This window comes from Papilio polytes, unplaced genomic scaffold (assembly GCF_000836215.1).
Source record: "Papilio polytes unplaced genomic scaffold, Ppol_1.0 DF822067.1, whole genome shotgun sequence".
Classification (NCBI taxonomy): Eukaryota; Metazoa; Arthropoda; class Insecta; order Lepidoptera; family Papilionidae; genus Papilio; species Papilio polytes.
The window spans coordinates 2,251,290-2,275,804 of record NW_013527137.1 but is presented as its reverse complement, the minus strand read 5'-3'; the positions used below and the strand labels follow the sequence as shown (position 1 = coordinate 2,275,804).

The window sequence follows — 24,515 nt, the reverse complement described above, 5'->3', positions numbered from 1 at the left end:
CTAGACAGGTTTTTACTGGAGCATCAGGTGCCTGCATGAAAAGTGGTTTAGAAATCTTTCTTGAAAGGGACAAGTATAATTAAGTTTACATGTCTCTTTAGAAATTCAAATGAAATGAAGCGATTGAAGTAGCTGTTATTCCTTTTGCAGACTGTGCTCTGTTTAATTGAAATTAAACATTGCCTGTATTGCATTGCTGCAATTGAGTTGATTAATACAAATTCGTTTTATACAGCTTCCTCGATAGTCGTAATAAAGTCCAAAAAGGAACAAAATGCCGATCCCGTATAACTTAGTAACAAATATTTTATAGCTGAAACAATCCAAAGGACACTTTTCTTCAAATTATCCTGTGTATAAAGAACTTGTTAAATCCAAACAATTCGTCAACTTTAACTAACTCAAACCAAATATATCAAAATACAAATTTCATACGTCTTGTTGATAGGATACAGTTTCTCCGTAAATTGGAATATGTTTATTGAGAATGTTGGAATAATTCTTGACAGCAAGTGAACCTTTCACCGATAAAAGTGAATGTGTCGAACAACTTTATTGCTTAATACATATAACCATTTTATTGCATTACTTATTACTTCGCTTACTCGTAACATGTTATGGTTACGTGCTATCATTTCATTATAATAATTTCATTTTTAATTTTTTAACAGAATGTTATTTTACGTAATTTCATCATTAAAAAGTAAAAACGTGCTGGTTTAGTCTACAAAAAAAGTCTTATCGTATTAAAAATATTAATGGTACTGGACACAGTACACAAGAAAGAAATTTAAGAGTTCCCGTTTACCGTTGTTTTTTTTTTATTTTCAAACAGAAAAGAACATTGTACTGCGGGTTTAGTAATTTTATTGTACAGCTTACATCCTGTAGACGGTGCGTCCATCTGACTTTCAATTAAGAGAGAAATTACTTAGTTCATACACGTCCCGCACTCGAGTGCTTTGTGTGAATGAAGTGCGTTAAGTACAGGGGCGCCAACAACACGGACATTAATCATAAGCATCATTATCAAAGGATAGTCTAGACTAGTTATGTTAATCATATGTGTTGTATAAGGGCCTGTCCCAGCACTGGCTGATAGAGGCTCAGATAGTTTGCAAATGACGTCACTGTCACATAAGGGAATAAAATCCGATATTTCCATCAATCATTTTACACATTCGTTTGTTATCATATAATTTACTATTAGGTAGGACTGACAATGTTTTGCCGATGGAAATCTTGTTATGTGAGGAGGGATAGAATTTTGAGATGTAATTAGAAATACCATCATCGTCTAGTATAATACTCTTCTAAAGAAAAATTGTAACAGAACTTATTTCAATAATTTTCCATCTATTAATATCAATTTCGAAGCGAGGCAACAAAGTTCGTTTAGTGAGGATTCTTTCACTCCAACTAGTGACTAAAAATGAGTGTACACATATGATATTCTGATAACCATTAGACTAAAGCACGCATACGATATCAATCACATCCCTAGATTTAACCAGAGCTGATCCAGACATCGATCCATACGTTCAGACTGCAGCAGTCGACGCGGAACGCCCTATCGGTAATTTGTTGGGTGCGCGTCGTTTAAAAGCGACTCTGACCAGTAATGTTCGATGCAGATTAGTCCAGTATAAATATCAGAAGCCAGCTATAATACGACGATTTTGTATAACATCAAAACTTTCCATCTGATCGACTATAAACATTATATCAATGTAAATCTGTTATGCTAATTGCTTTCACAACAACGATTTCGTGTACCGTATAGAAAAATTTCTCTCGCTAATAACCGAACAGATCGTATTAGACATTCGTAAGTCTCTAATCTCAGTGTCTGGTGTAATGTGGAAATAATGGCCATTACGGTAAAACGCACTGCGCCATATGCGTACTTATAAACAATTGAATTGCGGTAAAAGTGTGACCCCGAGGTCTAGAGAATTATTATGTAATCATTTAGCTACACTTTCGTCGAATTTCGCAATCGACAACAGCATTTCGGTCTCGCTCAATAAAGTGTTCAAAATTAAATAAAGGGTTATCTTTGGCGATATCTAAACTAATAAATAGATTGCCGCAAATTACTGTGAATCTTTGCCTTAATATTATTTGATGTGATGATTATTTTATCAAAACTTGTTACAAGAATATACAAAGGGTAAATATTTTCACTTAATTCCTGTACACTGTATACGAAGTGATGCAAAAAAGTCATAAGACTGTTTCTATAAGAATGTCACTTAAATCATTACAAGCATCGATTAGAAAACAGCAATAAAAACCGCGGCAATTCTGAAACGAATTAAAACAACGGGAACAAATTGATTTTAAAACGAATGATTGCGAAATACGTTCAACCTCTTTATTTATAAATCTTGGAGAACGAATTTTTTACAAGAACAATCTTTTTCGAACTAAAATTAACTCTGCAGGTACTAAAAACTTGCATCAAACTAAATCAAATTTTGGACTCACCCGTATCTTGTTGTTCAAAAATAAATTGGTAAAGACTTTAATGTTAATAGTTTTAATTTCTAAATTAATTTGTTTTGTTATTTTGTTCATTTTGATTTATTTCTAAGTCCTTGGTAAGTGTCACTATAACCCACAAAACACCGTCTTGCACCCCGATGTGTCTATACTAATGGACGAATAAAAACTTATAAAAATTAAAATCTAACTCGTATCAAAGGCATTGTTTTTCAAATTGACATAGACCTTTATAAATAAGAAGAAAGGACTTTTGTTTTATTCTTACAGCGAGGAAACGTGCGAAATAAATGTGGAATACAATTGCCAGAGTATAAAGAGAAAATTTTGAAGAGTGAATAATAGCATGCCATCAATCTATATCAAGTGTTATGATGCAATGACACAAGATGGATCCTTTGCAATATAATATCGCACTGTACGTCTATTGGTTAACAACTTTAAACTTGTTATTTAATTAAGATACGATTTGTATGCGCGGCTGCTTCAGCCGACGCTTTGCCAGCTTTATTGCGTTAATTCCATATGCATACGTGCACCGTTGTAATAATTATTTTATATAAATATGCACGTATAAAATCAAACTAAAAATGATTTCAAACCTGGCGCAATCAAAGTCGTTTTGTGGTCGTCTCATCTGATATTTTCAGAAGGTGCATATTCAAATTAAGTCATCTTAGTTAGCTCAATAAAAACGTGATATAAACTACTGAAAAAAAAAATCATTGTCATTTCTTTTGAAAATGATATTTAATTCTTATGTAAACAACGTGATAAATATCGTGTTGCGATGAGACAACGTTTGAGTGGGCAATCATCCGAATCCTTAGACTTTCCCCTATTAATTCACTTTCCCTGTGTTTAGCGACTTCCGAAACCGGATGCGCACGGTACATTGATATGGTTGCATAAATTTCGATTATATTGACGTGGAAATATTTAAAAGATGCTAATAACTTGCTCACTGTTATCAGATGTTATTATCTAAGTTATTTGTAACGTAAGATCTATATCAATGTTAAATTAGACAAAAGTGGAGTAAACATGATGTTTTATTCTTTAAGATTTTTGAAACATTGCATAAATCTTTTTGATTTGTAAAAGAAATTACGAAACAAAGAGAAACATTAATCAAGACATACATAAGTGTGTAAATGACGTTATGATTGCTTCATAACGTCATTTGTAATTTTTTAACATAAAAACGTGTTAATATAGTGATTTTTTTTAGTTTTATATAGCATATAGTATTCTTTTTAGCTTCACATAATATTATTAATATGAGGCAATTTTGTAAATATGTTCTAAAATGACCTAAATATTAACATGAGTTAATATTTAGAACATTACGATTACTTGCTACAGTTTAAATAACAATTCGAAATAATAGAAATGTTGTACTTATTACTTTTATTTATCAAAGATAAAAAATAGAGTACAAATTTCGACGTTATTGACGTAACGGTTTATTCCAGTCCAAACAAATTAATTAAGTAATAAAAGTACGAGAATAACTACCTATTTATGCGCTTGTAATTAATTTTATATCGCCGGCACAAGGACGTAGACTCCCTCCGAAGTTTAGTATCGTAGATAACGAGGGGAAGTCTTAATGAGTGCACATTAGATTCAGTTACAAAGGTACGGTCCACGTGAGCAAACAGTAGCGTCCGTTACTAGCCATTAACTTATCGTAATGAATCCTATCCTGCGCTGAGGCAATCGCTCCTATATGTAAATAGAGGATGGAATTCACTTTCTGGTGCTGATTAAATATTACCATATTCATTAAATCAATACAGTATAAAAATACAACATCGTGATTCTAAGGTGATACCTTATATTAAACCATAAAGTAATTTTATAACAATAAGATTGTTTATTGAATTTAACATCAAATAATCTAAAGATTTACATATTATAATTTAGCAAATAAAGCAAATATTCTATTAAACATGTTATATTTTTAATAACTATCTCTACGAAACCATAACATTAGTACTAAAATGTTTTCACAAACTCTCTATGATGTTTATAAAATAGTCAGCCTATTAATTAAATAAATTGTATAATACGAAATAACATAATAAAACCACGTATTAAATCTATTAGTCAACGTTTACGATAGTCCATCAGGCTAATGGGCGGGCTAATGTATGCCAGTCTATAAATATTGTAACCTATTTCTAAAGGGCCGTACATTTACCAACTACTACGCGACTCCCTTGAAACCATGCAATATATCTTATTACACGGTACACTATACATTTAAATTTATTTGTCTAACACTAAAAGGCTGAATGTTAGGAAATTTTTATCCTAAAATCTATATCACTATAATATAACTTCAATATCACAAAACCCATCTCATCCATCTATTTTTAAAAAAGTCGTAGGTGCTTTTTAATGAAAAGATCAACCTTACAGATTTACAAATCAGATGTAATCTGATGAAGATATGGTTAACCTTCATTACAGGTATCAAAAATAATTGCAGCATCTCATGGTCGACCGATTATTTCTGGTTACTAGAGATTTGCAACTAAACGTATCTTACTTTTGATTACGACTTATGAATTCGACGTAATTGTTATATACATGACCTCATGGGATCTAAGTTTACATAACGGTGATGTCTTTACCCAAAGGCAAAGATTAAACCTTTAAGACTACATAGAGTTTAGTACAACAGTGTACAAACAAATAAGCGCTGACATCACATGATTGAGATAACCAAGACGGCCGATGCTATAAACGGTGTAAACTCTAAAGTCAACAATAAAATCACACTTTACCTACGTGAGCTAGTACATGACTGTTCTAATTATATTCAAATTGAATACATGCTTTGCGCATTTGATGACGGAAATATGGGTACGAGGCTTCCGTGTAGTAACGCAGTAACAACATCCACATCAATTACAAATCATTTGCAGAAAGAACCTTATAAAGTAATATTACGTCTTTTCACATACATACCTATATAAATTTAAATTCTTGTTTAATAGTTTATCGACGTTCTATTTATCTTTCACAAGTTTATACCATATCACTTACATCACAGTAGTTACTTGGAAGAATAGAAAAAAAAACTGAAATTTAAACGAGCTAAACAGTTAATGCAACATTACTAGACTCAAAAATATAAAGAAAGTGGGGTAATAGATTTAGCTCACAATTTTGTCCACATAAAAATTTATTACGTTAGGTATCAGACAAAAGTTTTTATCTGTCAAGGTCTAGCAAATCGACGCATACTTTCGGTAGGCACTTTCTATTGGCCCAGTGATATTTCGACTGCGGCGACGGCATTTCTGCCTAACTGCCAACTCTAAAATTATCCCATCGGCCATTTTAGGGTGAACTATGATATTCATAAGAAATATCAAGAGACAACTACGACAGTAAACAGACGTTTAGTACATTTGTAAACAATTTCTTTTGAGTTGAATATTTAGTTGATGACTTTCTAACCTCCAATACAGTTTACACCAGTATGTTTAAATATTTACCATGTTTTCTTTTGCACGCTATTCAGCAGATGTGCGTATTGAAGTCACCAACTATCAAAAAAGCACAGACAAATTTAAGCTTCGCGTAGAACATAATGTGCATATAAAAATTCGCATTCATAGCATCCTCTAAAAAAGAGGCCAAGAACAGTTGATATAGCGCATTATGGAAGCCGCGTAGTGAAAGGATGGACGTGAACGGCCGTAGGTACTCCAGTTTGCGGTAGTAATTACCGCGCAACGAATCTTTCTGGAGACAATCAGCCATGATTTATTTTCATAAAACATTTTCTGTACACATTGTTCTAGATTTACCATCATTAACAATCGACTAGCATATACATTTATACTAATATAACAAAGCGTAAACGCACTCTACTTCGTGGCGTAATGTCAGCATATTTTTGATATTATTGTCTTTAATAAAAAACCCTACACTTACGAAACAATTGGGGCTATATATTATTAACTTATGGGGTAAACCACTTGGAAAAAATCCTCATGTGGGAAAAGGACCATAAACTTCAAGCTGCTAACATCAAGGAAACAAGGTTACCATGGTAACGGTAATTTTTATCTAATGTGAAAACTGAAGCTAGGTGCTATTTATTATCTGTTGCTTGAACTTCGCTTGTTTACGCACGAACCGGTAATGTTATCCGAAATGAAAACATTGATGGCAGTAAAACAATAAACATAGTAAACAAGATGACACTTCTGTTTACATTTTGAACGTGTTTCACAACAACGAAGAGTTTACTATAACATCCGTGATACTCTACACCATGTTACAATAAACTAAATAGCACTATTTAACAGAAGCGTTATAAATATTTAAGTGTTATAGAGGAAATTTAAATATGAAAGTATATAAACCAATATTGATAGAGATAATGTTCGCTTCCACTTGTCGTTGTCATGACAAAGCACTATACTCAATGCCAATAAGCCATTATAGGGCATAGGTCATATAAAAATTAATAGCCATCTTTAGATCGCGTATCAAGATCATTGTCTGAGACGTTATATGAGAGAAATCACAGATAACTGAATATCGGCACATTACAGCGAAGAATCATCATAACAGTTTCGATTTTTAATCATAGTAAAGCTGCAATATTAATTTAGGCAGAACACCTATCTATAGATCGTAATATGTTTTGATTATTGGTGACCGGTAAATATTCCGAAGTATAGTTGAACTGATAGAGAAACTTAATCAAGAAGTTGAGTCGTGCCTGCTCGAGATTATGTCCAGTAATAACTTTTGCAATATCTACAGCGACTGATAAACTTTGTTTAATAGAATACGCCACATGCCTTGAAAACAAGGTGCAAAAGCACTGCTTAACAATTCATATTTATAGTCGGGTAAAGAAACCTACATTATAAAAACAAATATCACTCAATATACAGGTCTTAAAATGTATAGATTGTTCTGCGAATCGAAAAATCCTAACGGTGTTAAAACTAGACCACGTGACTTGCCGAACAAATTTGAATACTTGATATATTTAAACAAATGTTTACAGAAAACTACATTGGACAGATTATATCAACCTGTCTCGACCTCCACTTCCTAGAGACATTCTAAAACAAACTTGTTTTAGAGCACGCACAATATAAAGAAAATAATAACCACTAACTAGGAAAAAGAAGTTATGATCCTGCATTCATTACACAATGAAACAGTGACATGTTATCTTAAGAAATTCTTGTTAGTTATTGTAGCAAAGCGTATATTATAAAAATAACACTCCTGTATTACAAGGACAGGTAACAAAGTTCACAGTATTGCCATTAATATTCGTCACTAATGACCACAGAATGCATGTGAGGCTAGGCAGCGGCATCTAACTATTTATATACCGCACACGATGAAGTAATCGTTTAAGAATTTTCTAAGACAAACATCATTGTGACAACAACGTGTAACCTTCGGGTAACATTTAGTTCCGCGAACGGCATTGTTCGTTCCTTACTTTATGAAACGTTTTAAGGGTTCCAATTTTACAAAGGTACTTTACTTAATAAATAGAAGTACGTTTTGAATATTCAGGTAAACCGCAAGGTGTCCTCTAAAACAACAAATAGCTCAGATGTTTCCTAAGAATATACCATATCCAACCGCTTATAACAAATTAAATATGTATATTTTAACAGCAGTGGTAACGGCTTCCGCATAAATAAATTAAGTTATAAACAGCCACTAATTTGTTACGGTTCACCAGTGGCGTTTCCAATAAAATTATTAATTGCTGGTTTAATATTCAGTGGTCAAAGAAACACTTAGCGAGCAAAATCTGCATCAATCCTGCAATGCGCCAGTGAATCAGACCAACATACGAACTCTCCTGTGAGAAAGATTGTATAGTGTTAGCATTAACTCATATCTACGTATACAGTCGTTACTATCTCTATTGGGTAGGCTCAGAACCCCTCAATGGATACGTAAGGCGGTAATAATGATGATACAGACTTAAAAAGATGAAATAATGTGATTAAAATTGGAATGAGAAGTCTTGAAGGTCAATGTTCATATTGCTTGTTAAATTTTAACATATAATTTTTTAGATAACTTTTTAGTTATCGAATATGTTATGATATTTTGACATGGATAATCTACGAGCTATTAAAAAATAGAAACTGATACAAGTCAACTAGAAATCGAACCACTGACCAACAAATCGAAAGTCGGTCGTTCATTCACTGCACTTGTAAAATTAAATAACTGTCTCATTTTTACAATTGCTTGGCAGGTTGTCTATAAATCGATCAAGTAATATGATATACCAAAATACCTGTTAGAACATTATTAGTATGCTAAAACTGTAAAACAAATATGTAATATTTATTTAGCGTGTATTGAATTTAAACATGAGGCACCTTGTAAGCGCCCCAACAAAATTCTGCGGCGAAATATTTATTTAAATTCGTACTATGGACTCCATTTGAATAGTGAATATTGAAAACAGTACGGTACACATTGGTGATTCAGAATAATAAATCTACTTTAACGAGGTTTACCAACAACAGATTTTAGCCAAACTACGATATAAATCTCTTCACAGTTTTATAGCAAATCGAATTCCACGGTTCCAGTAAGCCATTACATAGTGTTAAAACTCTCGTTAAATATTTTTTAAATTGTAGAATGGACTGAGACATGGGTAAAATGAATTTTACCATGGTAAAAGATTTAATAAAATTTGATTACTATTAAGTTTGACCTCAAAATAAATTGACTAGTTTGTCTACTTTTTATTAATTTTTTTATAGCTCATGTGATAATACCACAAGTTTGCAACGATATCTGCCAGATTCTATGAAATTATGAAAACAAAGTAAAAATATACATTATAATGAAAAAAATCGAACCGAGAGCGGACTGTGGACTGCAGACAAAAAGACAAGAGTGCGCACAATGGGTTCATATTTCCGGTCCGCGGTCACGGAGCGAACACTGCGCGGGTCCCAGATTCATTCGCTCCATTCAGTCTCTTACAATGCGCTTAATTTAAGACTTTATTAAACTGGCAAAATGCCCGAATACAAACTTCCTACCACTCGCAAAGCTAATGGTTATGGTTTTCACATCCTTTGCGTGTAACTAATTTTATTATAACTTTAATGCTTATTCTTCGAAGATTATATAAAGAGGCTGTTATAGCAACATTTCGAGTTGAACGAATGTTTTGATATTATGCGATAACAATTTTGTACATACTGATCATTTAATACTTAAATATTCTTCGTATCTCGAAACCCAAAAGTAAACATTACGATTATGTTACATGTTCGGACATATCATATTATCCATAGTCATAACCGGCTGTTAATTTGAGGGCTATCTGAATCTAACAATCCTTGACCAAAATAGTGATATAAATTATGTTTTGACTTCAATGCAATCAATGTAAAGTGTAAAATTGAAAGCCAACCCGCCGACCCTTTGTCGCCGACAACACGCCAATTGAACAAGGGCAAAAAGGACGCAAAGCGAGCAAAAACATTTAGAGGGGGCTAATGAGAGCTCGTATGGGAGCGAAGCCGACACATGCAAACTCGCCGAGCCGACGCCAACGCCCCCTCTAAACTCAAACTGCGCTTGGCTTTAATGAAATTCGAAACTCTAATGAAATTAAACTCACAATCTCATCTCATCGGAAGCTTGTTAATATTTTTGGTGATATTGAATTTTATGTTATAACATGAATACGGTGGATTTTTTTATTGACTTTTTATTTTTATCCAAGTTTGTTATCTCAAGTATACCTACAGTGAAAAAAAATCCTGTATCGTAACATATAGTGTCATTCAATTATTTTCTTTATCACAATAAAATCCACTGTCTCATTTCAAACATCAGTTCGAAGTTAAAATTTTAAACAGGTATGTAAGCTATACTTTTGTGTAATTGAATTTCTGTTCGTCGTCAACATTAAAAACTGTTACGTAGAAGATTACGTTCCAAAGATAAGATTATACAGCGAGATATTTTTATTAAAGGATTAATAAAATTAAAGATATACGGAAATCTGTTCAGTATTGCATTAAAAGCAATAAAATGAACTCAAATGAAGTCTCTCTCCGTACAAAGAGAGTGAGAGGAATGCAAACATCCTTCGACTATGGAAATTAAGAATATAGAAAGGAAGAGTTTGTTTATAATCGATCGTTCAATACACGATCAGTTAATCCGCATACCTAACTCTGTTGTTTAGCGTTAAATCAGCCTTCTATACCCGTAATAGCGAAACTAATTGTGGCGTAAACGGCTCCTTCGTTACATTTCTCACAGCTCGTGACCGTGAGAACTTACAAACTGTATTATGACATTGCAGAATTTGCAACTGTACCCAGATCAGTACATACAAATGTGTCGAGAGCTACCGTTTCCGCGGAGTTACATTTGCGCAAACGTTTCTACATTGAGATTAATGACTGGTAAATTACGATTTCAGCAACAAAAAAACTGTAGTGATTATGCCGACAAACATCCGCAACATTATTGATAATGCCAGGTATAAATAACAAAGATGATACATATGAAAAGTAATGCAAATTGCACAACAAAACAGAAACAAATATATGAAACTATACAACTCATAAACAAACAGAAGTTAGATTGTTTATTTAAAAAAAAATCATAACAATAAATACACACTTGACATAGAATTTCATTGAAATCATAGTCCCCGAAGACAATTTGGTTCAGGCGAGCATAATCTAACTGATTAAAACTTCAAACGTAATCGTGTTTAAAAATTTTTAACACACCAAGTTGTACTTTCAATTGCCACATACAGAAACTAAGTAACATTTTACAGTATCTGAAAAACCAACTAACCGTATCAGTCAAACTTCCAGTTCTTGTTATAGATAAAACGCAATCGTGTGCGGTATTCAAGTGGTACGGTAAACGCCACATGGCGGGGCGTGTGTTGTGTAACATTGTGCTCTTCGCATCATAGCAGCCGTGACCCTGAACCTGATATGAAGCACCATATACCGACCAATTTAGTAATTATTGTAATATTCGCCTGCACGTAAGATGATTTACGTCCTTCTCAACAATGCACTCTCGAAACGATTAAATCAGTTTTTTTTTCAACAAACTATGGTAATTAATCTCAGTATTCATACAAGGTTATTTAAAAAGATAACAGATCTGAGTTTAATAATAGAGCAAGACGAGAGCTGCACGGACAAAGCATAGTTTGCACTTTGATTCGCAGCGTTATCACAACTTATGCGTTCAAATATAATGCATTTTGCAATATTCTATTTATAATGTTCACAAAGAAGACAGAATCATGATATTACTATAATAGTCTGAACTATAATAATCCACAGTCATTGTGTTTTACGCATAAATCTTTACCAAAAAGTTCAAAAACATATTATCAATAACATTTTTAAGATGAAAGGTGTCGTTCCATCCGTCTCAAGTTTTCGGCTTTTAGCTTTTATGTGTATCATGAAAGTACTTAAAAATTTCAAAGTAAGCTAACAAACAAGTTAAAGTTGATTGTGTTTCCTTTAATGTACCCTTATAGCTTTACAGCAGAACAAACTTTTGTTCAGCAGCCATTTGTATTGTTTATTTTATAAACCTGGGTCTTTACTCAACTCTTTAGCTTACTACTTTAGTAACTGCCATTAGGATTACATAAACAATAACTACATACTCTGTAAACGTTGTTACCACATGCTGGATAATAAAATTGAGCCGTGGGGGATAAATTTAAAGTAACTTATACGTTTGTTCTAGATTTTATGCGACAGTCAAAGCGCCTGTAAAACGGTCACCTACTTAAATGTTTACAGCAGCCAATCGTTAAAATATTGACGGATTATGTTGAAAACAAAGTGAATTAAAACGACGAATGACGAGAACAGAGTGTTTTCATACAATATCAATATGTACATAATAAATAGTGCAATGTAAAATAAGGCAGTCACCATATTTATTCAGCTTGTTTTTTAATACTCTATGCAAGTTGAACTGCATTGTATAGATTCACACCCCATTACGTGTTTGTTCCTACTGAATAGTTTTTCAAGTCTGTGGTAAAACACTGTAAAATAGTCTAATTCGAAATGTTTCGTGTGAAAATAGATTACTTGAGAGACATTTGGACAAAGACATTAAAACATAACTATACTCAATTATGTCGATAATCATGTTTTACAGAAATGTTGAATTTCGTTCTAAGTGGCCCAAAAAAACACATACCTTGTAAAAAATTTGAAGGACAAGGCGGTCGACAAAGGGCAATCGTGTCCATCTGATTCCGATGCCGACAAGTGCCTCGTGAGATAAACACTAACTGCACCATTCAAATTGAAAGGAGCAAAAAATCGAACGAGAGAAGGTACCAGTTAGTCTTGTATAACGTTACAATACAAAGGCTTGCTTGAATATTGAAATCTTTAACAATGCCAACGTTTGCCGGCGTGTTTTGTTAAAATTATTATGCAACAAGTATTACTGATAAAATAACATTTCTTATTCAATAGAAAAGAAAGGCTTAAGTTATAACATTTTCATTTCACTTTTGAAATAAACAATTATATTTTCACAATGTTTCATATTAAACGTAATAAATAGCAAACACTATACTGTCAATAATAATAAAAAAAAAAACAGTTGAAAGCTTTCTTGAAAACACAAGATTATATTTACGCCACAATAATTTCAGACATCTTCACATTGCAAGTAAATTAGCATTGGTATTGTTTATTGAGATATTTCGACATGTCATATTTAAAATAAAAAGTGGAATAGGTCAGCGAAATGTCATAATCTGGGCATTTTAAGGCCGAACGAATGGACACGTTGAGTGGTAAATGTTTATTAGTTTTCTGACGAAGCTGTCGGTCCCCTGCGGCCGCCGGGATTCGTGTTCGTGTCACGTACAAATTGAACGTCTATCGGCTGAAGCTGAGCTCTGACATTGCGTCACGTCGCCATGGTAACGTGCTATTGATTGTTTACCAGCAATGCTTTACATCTTCACAACGAATTTTATTTATAGAGAAGTCAACGTTACTACGATAGTATTCAACTCACGATACGCTATAAATACGGATTTCATAACAAAAAGGAATGTTACGTATCGAAGAGGGAAAGAATAGTATAAAATATGCAAACGAGGCATTATTTTCCTCATTATTATCATCAGAGTTTTTAATAATCCATAATAACTGTTTCCAAAAGACTATTACTTTGTACTGAACCGTTTTCAGTGACTTACTAAAAAACAAAAATCCGTTCAGATACATACGTGACAGAGATATCAATATTTTAAAAGAAAAATATAACATCAGAAATATAGAGTTTTGTAAAGGTAAAACGAATCATGGCGCCAAATGCCATTAATAATGTGTCATAAGATAAAGTCTAAGTGTGTCGGCATAGAATGCACTAGGGTACGAACCGGTCGCGCAAGTCGGTGACCGTACCTGCCCGCCCCGCGCCCCTTTCACCCCCGGCAAGGTCAAGGCACCTCCCCGCCACCAGGGCTATTCTGGGCGTCCGCAACAATGACGGTTATGCTCATAAGAATAATGCATCTCAGTCGGCCCCGTGCAATTTAAAATAACCGTTTCAAGATGAAAAGGGCATCTGTATTCATTTTTGCTATACAGCATTCATATTTCACTCAATGAGCGCAATTCAAAGAAAACGTTTTCGCAGATTTCTTCGCAAACGGCAATGGTTTTGTGAGATAGTATGACTCAGAAAATGACAAACAAAAGTCCAAGAATTTAAGTTGTAGGTAACTACATTACACCAGTAAACATTGATGTATGAAATACATTTGTACATTCCGTTGATCAATTAGCGAAAAAAAAATACGATTAAATATTACGAGAACCTTTGTCAAAAACGTGTGTTAATATTATACGAGTATTCATCATTTAACAGATAAGGAGTGTCAAATCATTAAGGTTAATTACTGTCAAGTAACGTTAGATTAATTAACTTGTAAATATATTAGTGTGTAATCAATCTTACACAGCTATCGTTGTTTCGTTAATATAATAAATTGTTCATTTAATGAAAACCAGAGTCTTAACTCAGAAATAACTTGCAAGTTTTTAATTTGAATAGAGACTATAACTAAATGACATATATCTAAATAAGTGACACGACTTTTAGGACCAAGGGCTAAAAAGTTAGCGAACTAGAATCTACTTAGTACAGGCAAGTGCTAAAAATCAAACAACACACGGTCAATTGTCATAGACTTCAGTTAGTATATGTTTTTTACATTTATGTAGTTAGATAATACATATTTTTAGATTGTTTATAGTCACGCCGTTTGCCTTGAAAGTTGTATCAATGACGTCAATGTAAGAATAAACATTCCATATAGGAATGGTTTGAAAATTCACATTTTGGCAATAAAATACATTTGGCACCAGACTTAATCCGTTACGTCATTGTGGATTATACGCAACTTTTAAGGCTTCGATGAAGGTCGAAGTTTGTCAGCCTAATTTATATCGAATGAAGGCTGATAATTCCAACAGAAACTCTCGCTAGAGAAAATCCTTCACTCTCGTCGGCTTGGTATTCTGCCAACCCATTATTTTTATTGAATGTAAAATATAGAAAGTTTACTTCAAATGGGATACAACAAATCTTTCACTATTTATGTTTAGACTCGAAGCCGACAATTTACTACACCATAGACACAATTTTAATAATGAAAGAAATAACGAGAAACAATACAATGTACAGAACATTTCCTGATAAGAACATTAAAATAGCTAAGCTAGTTTAAATAGTGCTTCAAAACATTTGTACAATGATAAATAAAACAACGAACAAGAGTGTTAACAGCTAAATCCCACGATAATGATCTATGACTACGCACAGATTAAAAGGCCTGTGTACAGAGTAATTGTGCGAGGGCAATGTATGAGGGCAAGTTGTACTATATGCAGCGACCGCACCATATTGTGTAGTGACGCGTCACATCGCGCCCTGTCTGGCCCTTTTGTGTGTACAGGCTTTGTGCTTACATACACTGAAATGAAGAATACAGCTAACGTAAAAGTGTTCCAAGACATTTTAATAAACCTCAAAGTAACAGCTGCTAAACACACATCAGTGATAAAAAAACATATAGTTTCTGATTCATATGACATGGGCGTTTTATGTAAGGTAACTCATAAACAAAGTGAAATAATAATAGGACCTCGAGAACCTTTGACCTAAAAGTTTTAGTAAATGAGATGATTAATTATGTTGTTTGCCTAAACTCAATTACGTCCCACGCAATAATTAAGTTAAGGAAATAAACTATCAAGTTCAAATTTAGTTTTTAGCCTAATGCGTACTAAATGTGTAATGTTAATATTATTAACATTTTAATGCGTCAATTATTCTTCAATGGATCAGACATCCGCATACAAAAATGACAGCCTGACTCACTGGCGGCTGGGAGCGGATGCAGGCAACCTTCGGTGCAAAAGTATATTGAAACATGCAAATGTGCCTGCAGTATTGAAGCGTCAATATTCAATAAAAACGCATGCTCTAACAATACAAAACTTTAATATTGACAAACAACAACAAAAAATCCTAAACCTTTGATTACTACTCGAATATCAAAGATGTCTACAATCTTACAAGTAAGCAAAACTAAAACTCATAAACGTCAACCTAGGGAACTATACATTACTAATTATAGATTGATTTTGTACTCGCAGTACGTTTACAAATAAAAGATGCCATCAGAAAACACAACACTTGATCTTAGCACTTACTTTTGCATGACTAAACCATCTATTTATGTGTACCAGCCTATAAACAAACCGACACATATACTTAGTGTAATTTACATACAAAAACATGACGAGTTTGTCCTCATCTACATATAAACAAAGGGCACGCGAAGTTTAGTATCGCAAAACACTGAACCTTGAATTCTCGGCCGTATACTTTTCACTACACGCTTTTCGTGGAGATAAAATGCGATCAACAGTCTTGGATCAGAATTTTCAAAGAAAAGCGATTTGTAAATGTGTATAGTAAATATTTACTAATTGAAATATAAGTTTGGTAAAAAGTTTTACGAAATCAATTTATAACCAAGCTTTAATGTTGACGTTAATACAACATTTAATTCGATTACATACAAATTTCTTAACATAAATTTCAAACGCCTTTATATAACAAAATAGTTTTCGTAACGTTCAAAATGTGTCGTAAATGTATTTAATATCATGCGTTTTTTACTAAAAAAAATACCATTCCAATGAATTGGGCTTAAAATCATTCATTCAATACTAAATAGACAATAGATATAGCTTTAATTTAATCGTTGTTTATCCTAGTAAAACATAGTGAGATAGTCTATTTTCCTGATAAAATAACGAGTGATATTATGAAGATCGACATTAAAAAATATACTGTATTCAATATGAAAAGGACAGGGGAAAAGCACGCAGTAACATCATTTGTTTCTCCGGTGGAAAGCGAACATCGCTTACAGAATAATAAAATCTCGAAAGCCGAAAAGAAAGCATGAAAACGTCCTAATTTTCTTATTTCCAAGAGACTGTTTACTGTACATTTTAGTATTCTACGAATAGGTATGATGGATAAATTTATTCCACGAATACAAAACAACAATTTAAATAAACAAAATCTGATATTTTGTCATTGTAAAAGAATAAACGATATTTACTTATTTTAACAATGGCAGAGCCGTTTTGACGTGTTATTGTAGGAAAGTAATTAGTTGTAAAAAAAGTAATATTTTCTTTTATCTTTTTCCTTAAACTTTTATTTCTGTTATTACTAAATTAGTGGTAATCCCTAATAAATAAAAATTATCAAGGATCAATCAGTTTACTAAGGGAGATCTGAGTTTAAGATCTTATGAATTGATAGGTATGTTTCTGGCACAATATTTATTTTTTTTTGAAATTAATTTCGATATTGTATCACCTTTGATATTTCGTGTTGTGAAATGTGAATGAATTGATTCGCTCTACGGATTTCACAGTATTCGCAGCATTGATAAAACAAGTACTTATTATCTCGGGTATCACTGATAAATCTATAAACAAACTAGGTAACCAGGTGCAGAAGTTATATTATATTAGGAATATGTTTGAAATTTTATCTTATCAGGATGTCGTTTGGTTGCAAAACACAAATGACGTCATGCTATTTATTTACAACAAAATAGTTTATTGGTAACGTTTTACTAATAGAAAGATGAAACCGATATATTACTTTATGTAAATATTAATATAAGCACCACGCCACTGTCGTAGCAATTGCCCGCAGGGCCAATGCCTTTTTAATTACGAGACAATGAAGCGCTCCGTCATTTCGTTCACTACCCTGCATTTGTAAGAATTTAAGTGGGTACAATATTGAAATGATTTTAATTAATCACAACATGGTAACTAAGAATAATATTTTGTTTCCAATTCAATAATAAGCAATGAACTATGTATAGTCATAATTTAACACGTAGACTCAAAAAGCGTCATCCAAGCAGCGCATTTGGATTACTGCCAAGACTAAAACTCCAGAGGACATTGCAATACGTGAATATTCCGTGAGAAAGCGATAGCTAGTAAATACAGACCATTCTGGTAACGGTGGTGAGGTCCCAGGCGGATCTTGTCTTCCCTCGACCTTGTGTACCATCTTTTCTTCGGCCCAGAGAGCCATAGCCGGACGGGACGGTGGTATCTTCACGTCTCCGTCTCCCGCCTCGTCTCAACGAGGAAAACCAATTAGATACGGATCCGCGTCTCTCCTCTTCGCCGGTCCCAGGGCCAGCTTTGATAAACATAACTCCGAGCGAGTGCTAACGCACACTGCACATCACACACTGGCAATATTTAGGCACTACCTCACGATATTAGTGAAGCTACAAACCGCGATACCTACAAGCTCACAATGTAAACAAAACTTGCAAATATAATAAAGCAAATAAGTGGTAAACGTCGAGCACGCGCCGGTGCCTGAGTCGGATTTTTGCCAAACAATGTAAGGTGAAGCTGAACGACATATATTTCGGTTTCGTTATGCGGTGGAAGCTGTTTGCTGCACACACCTGATCGTAGTCGTCGTCGTAGGTGCGGCGGGCGCAGCGGAGCAGCAGCGGCCACCACAGGGCGCCGCACAGCAGCCGCACGTGCAAACACATCGCGCTCGGCGCACACTGCCCCCTAACGAGCGCGCCAGACCCGACTGACAATCGCAAACGTCGCCTCACTTTGGCACCGTGACAAATATACACCTATACGTTTACTTACATATCTCTTATCTCTACGCATTACGCCTACGACATACTTCTTGCATTCACGCTTATCATACGTACGTTTATTATTGTCGTAGAGATCTTACGCTGTTTCAATTACATATGTGATTTGAAAATCAACTGAATCTAATCAATTTTTATCAAATGCAGATATTTAGAAAAAGTATAGAGCGATTGGGTGTATTTAATAACCAATTATTCTTTGCAAATGTTATATTCTCTCAACATTTAGCAAAAATATAAACCATTGGCGCAGTTTCGTGTTATCAAAGTTACATATCGTTTTGCGGAAACAGCAACGGAAGTGTGATAAACTATGAAACGCGGCCGTTGTCCACTGACAGGGGTTTTTTCATCTTTATAGGTACCAACATACATAATACATAAACGAAAAAATTTACGGACTAACAGCACTGATTTATATTTTTAAAATCTAATAGAATCGAATAATACTTTACAAGCCAACAAGAATGATTTAGATTAAATTTATCTTACAATTCACATTTTGATTGCATATTTTTAACAAAAAAATAAAATTCAAATGTAACAATAACAATGGAATGTTCAATCATTCAATGAATCACGACGTGACAAATACCTAACTAGTTAACGGCCACTGTTAACGTTAAATAACAATGAATTAACAACCATTACATCTAATGATCTTACAAATAACTACATTTACACAATGTATGACATCTTCAACATTAACAATTAACATTTCAACTAATCCTAAAGTTAACATTTTTATGTTTATAATACGTTAAAACTAAATAAAATTTCTAATATTTGTAAGAACTAACAATTACATGTCATGAGAACCCAAAACATCCAATTCGTTTAACTTCACCTATGTTTAAGACCTCGCAAAATATTGGCGTCCGACTAAGGAACCTAAATTACCACTCACTGCTTTATTATAATAGCACTCGATTAGATGAATTCACTATACCGATAACCGATGTAGAAGTTTTATAACTATTCACTTTACATAGTTTTCTTTGAAACACTGGTCACGGTATGCGATACTGATAATAAAGAACCGGTAAAACGAAATGTCGAACGCGGCGATACGTCACGCTTGCGCCGCGTTCTGACAGCAACTGACATTGCGACGGGGCGCGATTTACCGCTTTCTGTGTACTACATGCCTCTCGCTCGGTCGTAGTAAACGGAGCATTGACGGCTTACGTCACAAACTTGCCCGGGTCGCTTTGAATGAAACAACCGGGTCCGCAACTTGGACTAACCAAATTAATCTAGTTTAACAGGTTCAAATAAAAAAGGTACTTTTTTCATGGCTATAAAAGATATCTACGTGTATATCAGCACTTTTGTTAAATAAATATAATATCATTATTATTTTAAAACCAAACAGGGCAGATTGTATAAAACTGCTTCAGAAGAGTTAGAAAAAATGTATGAATCTAAATAGTTAATAAAATCGCAGACAGGCTATAGATACATTTAAAAAGAAGTGCAGCGATGTTAACTACGATAAAATAGAAACAGACATTATAATTTTTAGTATTTGATGTAATATTACAAAATATGTATTAACACTATTAAGATATTATAACTACTGGCAGCTTGAGTCATAGGATTCAGTAACCACAAATAATTGAATACCCTGCACCAGCTAGTCTTAATTTCTTTTGTTTTCTTGAAATCACATTAATCTTACTAATATTATAAATGAGAATGTTTAGATGGATGGGTGGATTGGTGGATGGATGGATGGATGTTTGTTAGCGTCTGTAGTCTAAACGGCTGATCGGATCTCTATGAAATTTGGCACAGGTTTAGAGCATAGTCTGGAAGAACACATAGGCTACTTTTTATCCCTGGAATAGTTACGGTTCCCATGGGATTCATTGATTTAGTTTTTTAATGTTTACTCGATCATTCAGCAATGGTGCAACATATCTTATTCAAATTTGGCACAGATATAAAACAAAGTCTGGAGTACACATGGGATAAGCTTCATCCCTGAAAAAATGTCCGGTTCCCGAGGGGTACGTAGCTTTTGTAATTTTTATAGTTTGTATGTTTTCTAATACCACGCGTACAAAGTCGTGGGCAACAGCTCGTTTAACATAAATTATCTTAAAATAAAACTAGTTTGTATAAATCTGCTGTTAAATAATTAAGCATATTATAACTGTAAACAATACAACATATCGCTGAATAATGTATCTTTTTTAAGTGTTTTTCTGTATTTTCTTTAAATTCAGAACATGACTTCATGCGTAACAAGAAATCAGTGGGTTGCTTGACCTAGTTAGAACCATATGGTAGCTATACTGCAAATACCATAAGTATCAGCAAATTTTATTAAGCTTTTTGTTCATAACATCCAAGCAGTTATTTAAATTATAAATATTGAAGTTTCAGTAACACAAAACATGTGTAAACAATTGTGACACATTCCTACTATTATAAGTGATCTTTTTGCTTGACTGTCACTGCCACACCCAAAGACATTAGTCAGTCAATAAACTCCCTAAGTGCATCTTAATTATTCAAAGAAATCTATACTTAACGGTTGTCTAAGTAACCAACAACTATGAGTATAGCACTACACTGTTTAGGAGTAAACATTCTTACATGAAGCTGTTATTTCTTTTTACTAATTCACATGTTATTTTTCACCAACATGTAAGTTTTTATAGTTTGTTTCTTATATGAAAAAAGGGTGCTTATGTTTCTAGTGTTTGGTTATCATTTACTTAGATTTACTTCTTATGAATTATAAGACAAATAACATGCATTTACCAAAGTTTGCTAAATCATAGTTTTGTTAACATATAAACAATTATTTTGAAAGGCGAAACGTGTCACATTTGTTATATTTACTTAAGAAATAAGATGCAAATACCCAATGATATAGTTTAATGTAAATGTTATTATTATTAAAAGAGTTTTTGTCTTGAACTCGTTTGCTAAACTTATCTATGGGCTGATCCACTACTTACCTGGATTTCCAACAGCAATTCTGTCTTACGTCGTCTTATTTCTATTAAGGTTTTTTGTTGTTCAGGAGTTAACTCTGAAAAAATATGTCATTGATACAGTATTTTGTATAAACATAGAAGCCTATACATTGAGGTCATATTAGGAAAGTAAAGCGTTAAAATAGATATTGATGTTACCGGTGTGCGTAAAAGGATCTGCATGATTACTAGCAGTATTATTTCCTCCAAGAGACAAATTTTCAAATTCACTTATCATGTCTTAGAATTAGTAAAAACAGTAAACAAAAGTTTACATCGTTATTATCTGACTGACGGCCATATTTATTTACTACTCGGAAACTCTTCAGTCAGCAGTCTGTTAAGTCGCGTTCACTAAAGTTTGAGGAATTGACTTATGCAATTTTTGTAAGGGAGCTAGTTTTAAATAAACATGCCTTCAAGTTTATTTGATAGAAAAAATTGTAAGACAATTACTTGATAAAATTTTAAATCCCGCTGTTTATTTTAAATCGAACCTGAAAGTTAAGCTTCGTGTTATTTTTAAGTCTCTGGCAACACTAGAAACAGTCAGAAAAAGCGGAAAATTGGAAAATTATTTGGCAAATATTCAGAACCTTTCTTTGCGCACTGAGTGTGATTAGATGTAACGAGATTTATCACTTACAGTAGAATCATGACGAAGAAAAGTCTAGACTATAGGTCTCGCAGATCCCGATGATAAATGGAAGCACACTAGACGTGATGGCAGCATATGGAAGAAAGTTTTTCAACCTAGTAACACTGACCGAAGAACCAGACACTAGGGATGTATCAGGTCGTAGGTCGTTGACGGTTTTGGCACCAACAATACGAATCGCTTTTTGGTAATCGTTAGAACTAGTCGATTAACTAGTTGTTGTATGAACTATTTAATCTTATGTTCAACAAATAAGTAATTGAAGATTGGAAGAATAAGTCTAAGAAAACTATACGTGAATGAAACACGCTTTGGCTAATGGAATAACATTGAAGGAGTATCAACGTACCAACGGTGGATTGAACTAGTTCGTTGAATCAACGCTCAATGTCCATCCCTAAAATGCACAGCATAGACATAGCACAGATCACAGATGATCATAGATTGCTTTTGCTCGCCGCAGTATCTCCTCGCTTATTATTTGACGAAGAAGCGTTACGAGGTTGGCTTGAGGGTGAGAAAAGGAACACGCCCTATGTAGTGGTTTTTGTTATTTGTGATTGTAATTAACTTTATGGATTCTTTGTGATTATTTAATGTGATTTAAAAAATGTGAAGCATATATAAAGTTTTCTTTCTAGCCGTGTAGAATTTGAACGACGTAATTGGCGTAGCCGGCACTCCTATTTTACAAACAAAATAATGAATGACAATGGTTGCATTCACTTGAATAATTTTAAGGCCGCCAAGGGTACACATCCTTACAAAATAGTCCACGCATTTTTCGTATCATGCACTTCATACGAGGCAAGGAAATACAAGGTAAATGGAATACTATACTTATGTCGCTACGCATATGTTTCGTAGTTTTTTATTACATGACAATGAAGCTAGCGAGTGATTTCATAGCTAATTGTATTATAATAATGTGAACTATTGCAATATAACTTTGATAACACCTTTGTTTCTCGTATAATTTAGCAATCAGCTGATTAGTAATCTTTGACCTCAAACAGCTGTTTTGAACTACACTTACTTGCTATGTGGATTTTTGCGAAGTTGGCTAGTGCCAAAAGAAATATTTTATGCCACTGTTTTTTTAATAAATCAATTTTTTATCACAGTGAATTTAAAACATATTTTTTTCGTAGGCGACGTCTTGTTTGTGTTTTACATGTGGTAAACCGGGACCGCGTATGCACTCGTGTTTGCATTGCATTTTCTTCGGATGCTACGCCGGCCACATACAAGATCATTCAAAGACAAAGAAACACTTTCTATATGTTGACTTGAGCCATGGCAACATATTTTGTGCACAATGCCAAGACTACATTTATGATAGAGAACTCACTGATATTGCTGTTACACACAGATTAAAAGAAGCAAAGTAAGTGCATTTAGTACACTAAGTTCATTGACCTCTAGAATGTCATTATTCTTGATTTGTCATTATAAAAATAGTTACAATAAAAGCAAATCTTCCATATATGTTATTTTGCCACCTTGAATGACCTTCCATTAATTACATAACTGTTTTATCTATTGCAATTGCAACCTTTCGCTGTTTTGAACTTGATGTAACAATATACTTATTGATTTACACATAAACTACAAGGTTACTTGAAAATTACCAAAAAAGATGATTTCCTTTATTTTCATTTTGTATAAATGTTTGCAGTTAATTACCAAAGCAGATTTTTATCATGACTAATAACAAATTAATGTTGTAACATGGATTTTACAATACAAATTTTAAGAGTAATTAATTTTTGTAAATTGTATCAAGTTCGATCAAGGAATCTGTAGAGGTGTCATTTTGCACATTTACAATATTAATAATGTTGTATACAGATCTTTAGGATTACATGTGCCATACACTCCATGGTTGCCTAACAACAATGAGGCGATGGCCCTCCGTCGTCTGCGCAAGAGAAGACTCATCAGCCCACATACAACAATAGGCCTGCGGGGGCTACAGAATCTGGGATCCACTTGCTTTATGAACTGCATTGTACAGGTGTGTTTTTAAAACATTTTTTGACCC

General features: G+C 33.5%; 2 protein-coding genes across 6 annotated transcripts in view; one reads left to right on the top strand and one right to left on the bottom strand.

The window, feature by feature from the left end:
- The window catches only part of LOC106107192 (GTP exchange factor for ARFs 1), a 38,100-nt gene extending 15,972 nt beyond the window's left edge, over positions 1–22,128 (bottom strand). Inside the window, exons 1-2 of one of the 5 annotated variants that reach the window (XM_013287931.1) lie at positions 21,973–22,128; positions 21,796–21,869 (exon numbers count right to left, since the gene is read on the bottom strand). In XM_013287931.1, the coding sequence (XP_013143385.1) occupies positions 21,796–21,869; positions 21,973–22,051 (153 nt within the window). In that variant the 5' untranslated portion in view covers positions 22,052–22,128. Of the gene's footprint in view, positions 1–18,139; positions 18,451–18,613; positions 18,947–19,730; positions 19,930–21,795; positions 21,870–21,972 lie in introns of those variants that run through there. The other 4 variants (XM_013287928.1, XM_013287927.1, XM_013287930.1 and 1 more) reach the window with 4 other exon arrangements.
- A 514-nt stretch (positions 22,129–22,642) lies between these two features.
- The window catches only part of LOC106106834 (ubiquitin carboxyl-terminal hydrolase 22), a 7,651-nt gene continuing 5,778 nt past the window's right edge, over positions 22,643–24,515 (top strand). The window contains exons 1-4 of the mRNA XM_013287493.1: positions 22,643–23,008; positions 23,113–23,293; positions 23,623–23,858; positions 24,323–24,488. Coding sequence (XP_013142947.1) covers positions 22,905–23,008; positions 23,113–23,293; positions 23,623–23,858; positions 24,323–24,488 — 687 coding nt within the window. The 5' untranslated portion in view covers positions 22,643–22,904. The remainder of the gene's footprint in view (positions 23,009–23,112; positions 23,294–23,622; positions 23,859–24,322; positions 24,489–24,515) is intronic.